This window comes from Alligator sinensis, unplaced genomic scaffold, assembly GCF_000455745.1.
Source record: "Alligator sinensis unplaced genomic scaffold, ASM45574v1 scaffold696_2, whole genome shotgun sequence".
Lineage (NCBI taxonomy): Eukaryota > Metazoa > Chordata > Crocodylia > Alligatoridae > Alligator > Alligator sinensis.
The window spans coordinates 253,265-262,303 of record NW_005842855.1 but is presented as its reverse complement, the minus strand read 5'-3'; the positions used below and the strand labels follow the sequence as shown (position 1 = coordinate 262,303).

Here is a 9,039-nt window from a genome sequence, read left to right as displayed (position 1 = left end):
GCTTCTGGTCATGAAGCTCCTGTTTCACAGCCCTGCATGTTTGTTTTTAACTCATTGCAGTGAAGTTCTGTTTGTTTTTGCTTCAATTTTAAATGGCATAATACAGCCCTGGGCCGCTGGCTGTTGCTAAAGCTCCTAGTTTATTACCTGGAGAGAAATGCATGTTGTGTTGTATGTGATGATGCACTGCACCCTCTTTTTCAAACTCCTAGAGATGCCCACACCCAGGCGTGTTGGCAGACTCAAGTGTGTGTGGCGCAAGGCATTAAAAAACAAAATGTGGAAAATGGTGTAAGAAATAGTGATGTCAGGCAAATATTGCTGTAAGAAACAGTGATTTGGGGATGAAGCTGCGGTTGGCTGCTTGTTTCCAGTTCCCTATTCTTTATTCCCAGGTCCCTATTCCTTATTCCTAGTTCCTTTTTCAAAGCTAATCTAGACCCAATAAAAGCTTGTTATAAATTAATTACACATCCTGAAGAGAGAGAATTTCATTAGCTGTATGTACTAATTCATATGTACAATAATATCTCACATCAAGTACATAGCCCTAAATGAAGGTCAGATTAGGATGGGATTATGGGGCAAAATACTTCTTGGGCCACCACAAACTCCCTGTTGATGCCACTGGGGGACTGTCCTAAAGAACCCTGACCACATATTTTACCTGTCCGATAGAGTCCCCCAGTCGTGCAGAGGTATTCTGATGGGTGGCCCAAGCAGATTTTCTAGCTATAATCCCAGCCCAAAAACCAGTTCCTTATTCAAGATATTATACTTAGTATAGTGGGCATGGGGGCTGTCAGTTGGCAGCCTGGCACGGCCAAACCGTGCTGTGGTCAGGGTTCTTGGGACAGTCCCCCAATGGCATCAACAGGAAGTTTGTGGTGGCCCAAGAAGTATTTTGCCCCATGATCCTATCCTAATCTGACCTTCATTTAGGGCTCTGTACTTGAGGTGCGATATTATTTTACATATGAAATAGTACATGTGCATAGCTAATGAAATTATCTCTCTTTGGGATGTACAATTCATTAATAACAAGCTTTTATTGGGTCTAGATTAGCTTTGAAAAAGGAACCTCACAACGGGAATAAGGAATTTGGAATAAGCAAACAACTTCAGCCTCATGATTTGGGGCGGGTTTTGGAAGCAACGCAAGCCCCGGGGAGAGTACGTCTCTCAGCCCCGCTTGTTTACTTATTTGCATAGCAGAGGGCTCCTTATGGTTACTAGGTAGGGAACTCAGGCCCGTCCATCCAGCCCCAAAGGATCCCGCTCCTCCGAGATGTTTTCCTCTCGAGTTCAATGGGAGCCGGCCCAGGCACAGGCCCTGCAGCGCCCGAGCCCCTCGGTGGCTAAGAGACCTCGCAAGTACCCTCCCGCCGTCAGGGAGCAACCGGCCCCAGCAGCCAGGACACCCTCCTAGCGGAACCCGAACCACAGACCCGAAAAGGAAGTATGTACAGCTCCACCCCCACTTCTACTCCCCGCCCCCTCCCATTCCCTCCCTGACCACCTAAGATTGGGAGCTGCGATTGGCTGCGCCGTCGCGTTTAGGCGCTGACCAATGGGTGGGCAGGATTCTAGGGTGCGAGTATGGCGGACCGGCTCACGCAGTTGCAAGACGCGGTGAATTCGGTGAGGTGTCGCGCCGCGTCGGGGCGGCCGAAGCCCGGGTGGCTCCTGGTCCCGCTCCCCCACCAGTGGGCGTGGATCGCGGGGGAGTTCTCTTTTAGGGAGACGAGAGGGGGTCCCGGGGTGAGAGTCTGGTGGAGGGGAGGTCCGGGTGGGGGCTGGGAAGAGGTTGGGGTTGTGAGGAGGGTAGGGGCTTTGACTTTGCCCACTGGGCCCCGTGGCTAAGCCTCGCATGCTGTGCGCCTTGCAGCTTGCTGACCAGTTCTGCAATGCTATTGGGGTGCTGCAGCAATGCGGCCCACCTGCCTCGTTCAGCAACATCCAGACCACCCTCAACAAGGACCAGCCAGCCAATCCTACGGAAGGTAAAAAGCATCTTGTGCAGCTTTTCTGACTGGCAGGGCAGCTCGCTGGTACACACAGGGGTCAGTGAAGGTAGGGGCCGGATGAGATCTGTTCTAGGTCTCTGCAAGAGCGCAAATGTAAGTAACATTGTCTGGAGTTGGTAGAATTGTAGGAAAGGCAGCTGGAAGGGACCCTGAGGTTGTCATGTCCAGCCCCTAGCCTCGGTAGGGTTATTCCTCACTAAGCCATTGCAGAATTACCATCCTGATGGTCATACTATCTGGAATACCAGTGTGATGGTATCTGGGAACCATCCTGTTCTCTGCTCTAAAATATGTAATGGCAGGACAAAGCAAGAGTTATCTTTCAGGGAAGAGGCAATTTAAAATATTTAGTGTTTAAATGATCAGGTCAGCCCTAATTTTGTTCCATGTGTTTCTTAAGTGGGAACTCTTCTGATCTAGGTGCACAACCAAAAATGCTTCTCAAATTAATCTCCTTTTGCTTTATGTTTGAAATCGGGTTAGGCTTGACCTTGGGGATCCTAAGTGGGGCTAGCACAGTGCACAATGGTGCTGTGCTGCAGTTCAGGGCAACTGAACCATGCACAGCCCTGCATGCAGCATATGCTGGTCCCTATGCTCATGTGCAAATGGCCCCTTGGATCTTACAGTGCGTGGGTTGGACCCAGAGCTGCTGGCAGCACAAGGAATCTGGGGCATGGGCTGCAGGCGGCACCCTGGACTGACTTCCTGTCCTGCTTGCAGTGCTGGGGCCACCCCATGCCAGTTCCAGGGGCTACCATATGCTGCATGTGGTGCATGAGCTGGACCCAGCACTGCTGCTACTCCATGGGAAGGGTGGGCAGGGGGAGGGGGTTGGTCCCAGTTCAGTCCAGTCCACAGACTAACTCATAGACACTCACCTGGCTGCAGGGGTGGATGCATTTGACACCTCTGCCTTAAACTCTGGCCAAAGCACATTCTACTATAGCATGTACTAATCTGGCCACTAGCTAGAAAAGGTTGTGCAAAACACACTAGAAGATGCCAGACTAGCCTCTTCTTAATATTAATGTCCTTGAAAGCAAGAAGGTTTTTAAGTACTGTTTGCAGAGTACTCATTTTTGTATTTAAGAGACAAAAGCATGTGAACAGGGCTATTGAAACAAACATTGTCAAAATGACACTTGATTAGACATGGAAAATGTGTGTTAATATATTAGTTTTTAAAGTGTATTAAATCTTTAACCAGAGTATTAGTTGTATGTTCTTAGTCACCATTTTTTTTTCTTGTGTGGGGCTTGTTTTTATTCTCTTCCATATTGTTTGGTGATTGGTTTGTTTGTTTGTTTGTTTGTTTTTTGGAAACAGTGGTTGTGACTTAAAATATGTCAGATGCACAAAGTAAACAGGAAAAACCTACAGATCTCCTTAACAACCTTTTAACTGTAGTCTTGTTTTACTTGTTAACTGGATTTATAATATTATAAAAGTCAATTTTTAAAACTAATAGAGGAGTTGTATACTTTACCAAAATTTAAAAGTCTTATCACTAGCAAAGGTATCTGGGTTCTAAGCTGCAAATTCTTTTAAACGTATGGATAGCAAAGTTTTTAAAGGCATTTAAGTTCAGCGTGCTAAAATTCTAACACAGTAGCAGTAAACCTTTTAATCTAGTTGTTTCTTTAAATTTTTCACCATATTTATGCAGCATTTATACTGCACAGAGGTTGTTGCATACCTCAACATTTGTTAACTAACAGTTAATGAAATGGCAAACCCTACTTGTGTTCTTGCTGCAACTTCATATAGTTATGGGAGCACTATTTGTATACAACTATATTTAATCTGATGTTTTAGCCCTTTATTTGTGAATACTCTGAATTTTTAGCCTTTTATCTGTGCTCAATCTGATTCAATTGTCCTAATGTACCATGCTATTGCTGCCTTGTATGGGGAAGTTCTTAAGGCTTGACATTTCCTTGATTTTTTTTTTTTTTTTTTTTTTTTTAGAAGTAAATACAGCTTGTCTGAAATGGATTCAAGTTCTTTAAATGTGCCCCCAGCTTATTACAGTTCCCCTGAAAAAAAGAGCTAAAAGTAGTATATTAGAGTAATTCTTATTTATTTTTAATAGAATATGCCCAGCTCTTTGCAGCATTGATTGCTCGTACTGCTAAGGATATAGATGTTTTGATAGATTCGTTACCTAGTGAAGAATCAACAGCAGCTTTGCAGGTAAGAAAGTTGAAAGCCAAAATACTGAAACACTGCAAAAATGCTTCTTAATCGCATTAAATCACATCTCAAAAGAGTAACTAATGTAAAAGATGTGGTCTTGCATATTGTTTAAAATGAACTTGAGCTCTTCAAAAGAGAACCTGTAAATCTCCGGCAATATACTGAAAAGATGACGTTGTGTAGGTGAACTTGGAACAGGGTGGGCAGACTTGCATCCAAGACCACTAAGATATGTAGAACTTGCTTTGACTTTCTTACAATGCCAAAGAAACTGTTCTTACCACCACCTAATGTTACTTTAGGAAGTTACCTGGCATCTTCAATTGTTGATAGTTTGTCTATTTGTATCTTTTAAATATTCTAAAAAATTGTGTATCAACTTGCTCTCTTGGAGCAGGTTGTACTTAATCCCAGCAAGAGCAAAGCACTACAGTATTGTTCTGTTTAAGCCTTTGTTTTTTACATGGCCCCTTTTGTGTATCTAGACCCCTGCTTTCTAAAGGGTTGGCATGTCTGTTCCAGCTGTGTCACAAAGCAGTTTTCTGCTTTCTTGCTGCATCAGCAAACTTTCCTTAGGTTCAGAACAAACTTGTCCTGCTGGTCCTTTTCTTTAGGACAGAAGTGCTGTAGATAGACTCGTGTGCCTTCTTCTTGCGTCCCTTTTTATATGCCTTTTTGTATTAAAAAAAAAAAAAAAAATGGGCATTAGCTTTACATGCTACTTTCTAAAACTTCATTCTAAGATGAGGTAAATACAAGAACTGAAACTGGAAATTTTTAAGCAGGCTGCTTTTCTGCAAAATGCAGTAAATATTTGTGAATTACAAAAGGCGTCTAAACCTGGCAGTGTATGCAGAGTTGAACAGAAACTGTCATGAGTATTGTGAAGTGTTACTTGGCTAGCAGTCTAGAGATAGTAATTGCCACATATCTTTTGCTGTCTTTAATGCAGTAGTATAGTTTCAATCAGCAGGGCAAGGGTACTAAAGATCTTTCCCTGTTCTACAGTTAAACCACACCTGGTTGTAGTGACAGCTTGCATTAGAAAGCCAAGGTGTTGCAGAGACTGCGGGGGTAGGTGGGGGGTGTGATCCAGTCGGTAAACAGACTTACCTCAGCTGGCATTGGACCAGTGTCTGGGCCTCATTTTTAGGGATAACTACATTTGCTAAGAAAGACAGTGCTGTGGTCATTGGGTTCCTGGACAGTTTGTGTAACATAAATGGCCGTACTTTTTTTATTCTTCACTTTCAGCCTTTTAAACTGATTAAACCGTTGCTTATGCATTGTGTCCCTTTCTACCTTTAATGGATTATGTGTTAGGGGAGGATGAAGTTGGCCACACTAGAACAGTATAGAATCTGGTTATTCATGTTGAAAAGGTGCTAATTTAATCCATTTTCATGTCAAAGTGCTTGAAGTAGCTGGCTTTTAATACTGTCTCTGTTTGCATAGACTCTTCCTTTAAGGATAAATTTAGATTTATTTTGTGTAGAAGGAGCTGCCACCCTCTCCCTGATTACTGACTCTTCTAACTTTTTTCTCCTCAGATATCTAGCCCATTGCTATGTGTTTTAATACACATGTCCACCTTTTACTTCTGTATATGTCAGTTAATTGAGCAAAAATCTGGATTCTAATCCCTGGTGCATCTGTAGTAGTCTTCATTCATTGGCCTTACATGCATCTATCTAATGCACCTGGCTAGAGTCATTGGTAGTGCAATTCTAAAAGAGAAAGTTGTACAAATGGGCATCTGCCACAAGAATCTGAATTGTTTTTACCTAGAGCTGGGCAAAAACTTTGGCCTGAATACCTTACTCACCAAAAACTCAGTTTTGATCCGTTCCATTTACTCAGTAGATGTGGCATAAATTTGAGCATTTTTGGCCCAAAATGTCCTTTCCCCGGCAAAACATTGGCCTTTAGCTTTTGAAAATATTAAAATATTTTGTTTCAAAATCATCTGGAACTTCATCAAATTCAGGATAACATAAAAATTCAAATAGTTTTGGTTTGAATGAGACATTTTTGCTGATTATATGCTGTTCTTTTTTTCTATCTTAAGAGGTTTGCTCTGCTTAGACTTTATTCATCTTCTCTTATTATGGAGCAGGGTTCCAAGTCTGTGGGGTTTGTTAGTGTCTCTAGTGGGTTATGGAATAGAGAAAATCCCACACAATTTACTGATTCGTTTTGATGCGCTGGCTGGGGGAGTAGTTAGCTGATTGCACGATTTCACAATGATTACACACTTAATTTATACAACACAATTTTATTTTAAAACTCTTTGCTACGTATATAACACTGCTTAGCTTTAAGAAACACCACAAACATTAAGAACACAATAATTACATATATCAGAAACAATGCTCCGAATGCACTTCCTTCCCAAACAATGCTATAAGAATTAGTGTTACAAAAACAACTACAATTACAACTAAAAGTTAAATTTGAATCAATACTGTTATTTTTCATAATATACTTACAATCCTAGAATTCCGAGAAGCCAAATACCCAAATATGGTTTCATTCCTCAGTAGTACGATTCAATGGGTTGGCCTCAGTAGTACGGTTCAATAGGCTGGCCTCAGCAATACGATTCAATGAGCTGGGCTCACCAGTGATAGGACTACGTCCCCTTCCTTCAGTCCCTTTCGGGCGCTCCGCGGCTTCAGCGTGAACTAAGAGATTCGTGTTCACGGAGAGGCTTGATTAGGCGATCAATCTAATCTGAACTTATACTTGCGATTCTTCCTTCGTTGTTCTGCAAGTGAAGTCACCTCCAAATTGGGACAGTAAGTTACAGGTTTTTATTGAGTGAGCTGCCGTCATCGGGCTCCTCCTACTCAATTCATTATAACTCCCAAATTTGGGCTCGGATCTTACTCAACAGAAATTACCTTTGTTGAGCATTTTTAAATTATTCTTGGGGAGACTTCCATATCACTGTAAATACTCTTTTCTTTTTACCAGTCTGGTTAAAAGGCCCCAGGCTTTGATTTCTCGGAATTTAGGACATTTACTTTCTTTGTAAAAAACTTCTAAAGGTACAATTTAGATTAAGGTTTTAGGCGAAGTCAGGACATTTCGCACGTAGCTCCAAAACAATGAGCTAGATAAGGAGATAGATCCTATCTTCTTCCTGAAACTGGCTAATGGGCAATCTTTACAAACATTCAAACTATTTCATTCAATATGACAGTTAGTTTATTTCTTTTCAGTTTCTTTTGATTTAAACTGTAATTGAGCAACTACTTTGAGTACCTAAGAATGATTATCTGAGACAAGCAAGCATGTTTGGGTTTTTTTGATGATGTAACTCCTTGAAGTGGGAGCATTTGTTTGTTAGGTGGAAGACCTAATAATGGAAGATGCAGCTGGCCTTTAGACAGTGACTGATGCAGAGGCTAAAAATTAGGATCTTTCTCTCTCTTAACACTAAAAAGTGAGAACATCTTGCCTCTTGAAGCAAAATCTGTCTTGTGTGAAGTTCAAGGTCACTCCCTAACTTTGTTTCTCTTATTTAAAGGCTGCTAGTCTGTATCGATTAGAGGAGGAGAACCATGAAGCAGCTGCCCGCCTGGAGGAGGTTGTCTATCGTGGGGATATGCTATTGGAAAAAATCCAGAGTGCGCTAGCCGATATTGCTCAATCACAGTTGAAGACAAGAAGTGGTACTCCTAGCCAACCTGTTTCAGACTCATAGCAGCAGGGGGCAGCATGTTGCTGCAAAACTGGACTAAAAAAAATCCTATTTCTAAAGAATTCTGCATCAAATACGTACTGTAATATCAAGCCTTACTGTTGTGAGAATTTAAGTGTTCTGATTATGGTAAATGTAACTTATTTAAATCTTGTACTACAGTCTCAATTCTGGCATGAAATATGTATAAGCTAGGATTGCTGCTTGTTCTAGAACTGCATTTAATATACTTACTCTTAATTCAATATGTTAATTTCTTTTAAATCTTTTTTATTTTTTATGCATAGATATGTCTGACTTAGTCTGAGCTGTTATCTTTATGAAGCAAATGTAGTCCTTAAAGGAACTGTACAAGGTAAAATACTCTGTGCATAACCAAGACTTCAAATCTCCTGTTGTAGGTTTTCTCCATTGTTATGTAAGTCTTAAGCACAAAACTATGAACTTGCCAGAGGCAGTGAGGAAACCACTAGACATTCTGAGGTCAACATAACTACATGGCTGTACATGCTATGTATTACCATTCAAACTGCATGATACTGACTGTTTGCATCTCTTTACCAGTTTACAGCCTACAAGCTTTCCTGACATCTTTATTCTGTTTAAAACTTAAAGTGGACAGTTAATCTTAGTATTTCCTTTCACTTCTGATTCACAAATGAGTCTGTGGGCTAGTTAAGGTTTTTGACATGCTTAATGGCTGCTTGTAGGCAGCAGAAAGATGGTAGGTAGGTAGGTATGTTAAAAGAGACAATGAGGCATCATTCATTACAACAGAAGTGTTGGGAAAGAAGCAGAAATCTCCACAGGAGACAGAAGTTAGCAATTGAAGAAATGAAAATAACTTATTTTTTTTAACTAATAGTTTTTGTAAGCAGTTGCTATAGCTTGTACTTGTGTGACTGTAAATGAGAGAAGAAGGCTCCAAGATACTCTTACCAGTTTCTCCCCAGTAAATAAACTGGTGTCTTTAGTGCACAATGATGAGGACAGTGGAATCTTTGTCTTGTGTGAAAAATAATTTCAAGGGAGAAGGAGCCTGGGGGAAGGGAAATATAGGTTGCAAGAAAATTGCCCCCAGTACAGGTTCATTGTACAATCTTTCCC

At 41.3% G+C, this 9,039-nt stretch overlaps 1 protein-coding gene across 2 annotated transcripts; it reads left to right on the top strand.

Annotated features, from left to right (window-relative positions):
• Window positions 1-1,524: 1,524 nt before the first annotated feature.
• On the top strand, window positions 1,525-9,032 carry MED21 (mediator complex subunit 21). Of its 2 annotated transcripts, none has more exons than XM_006035567.2 (4): window positions 1,525-1,641; window positions 1,889-2,003; window positions 4,123-4,223; window positions 7,759-9,032. In XM_006035567.2, the coding sequence occupies exons 1-4, from the start codon at window positions 1,600-1,602 to the stop codon at window positions 7,933-7,935; spliced, it is 435 nt and encodes a 144-aa protein (XP_006035629.1). In that variant the 5' UTR covers window positions 1,525-1,599; the 3' UTR covers window positions 7,936-9,032. The 2 variants fall into 2 exon arrangements, with proteins under 2 accessions (XP_006035629.1, XP_014381122.1); XM_014525636.2 differs by having other exon boundaries at window positions 1,529-1,761.
• The last annotated feature ends 7 nt before the right edge of the window (window positions 9,033-9,039 follow it).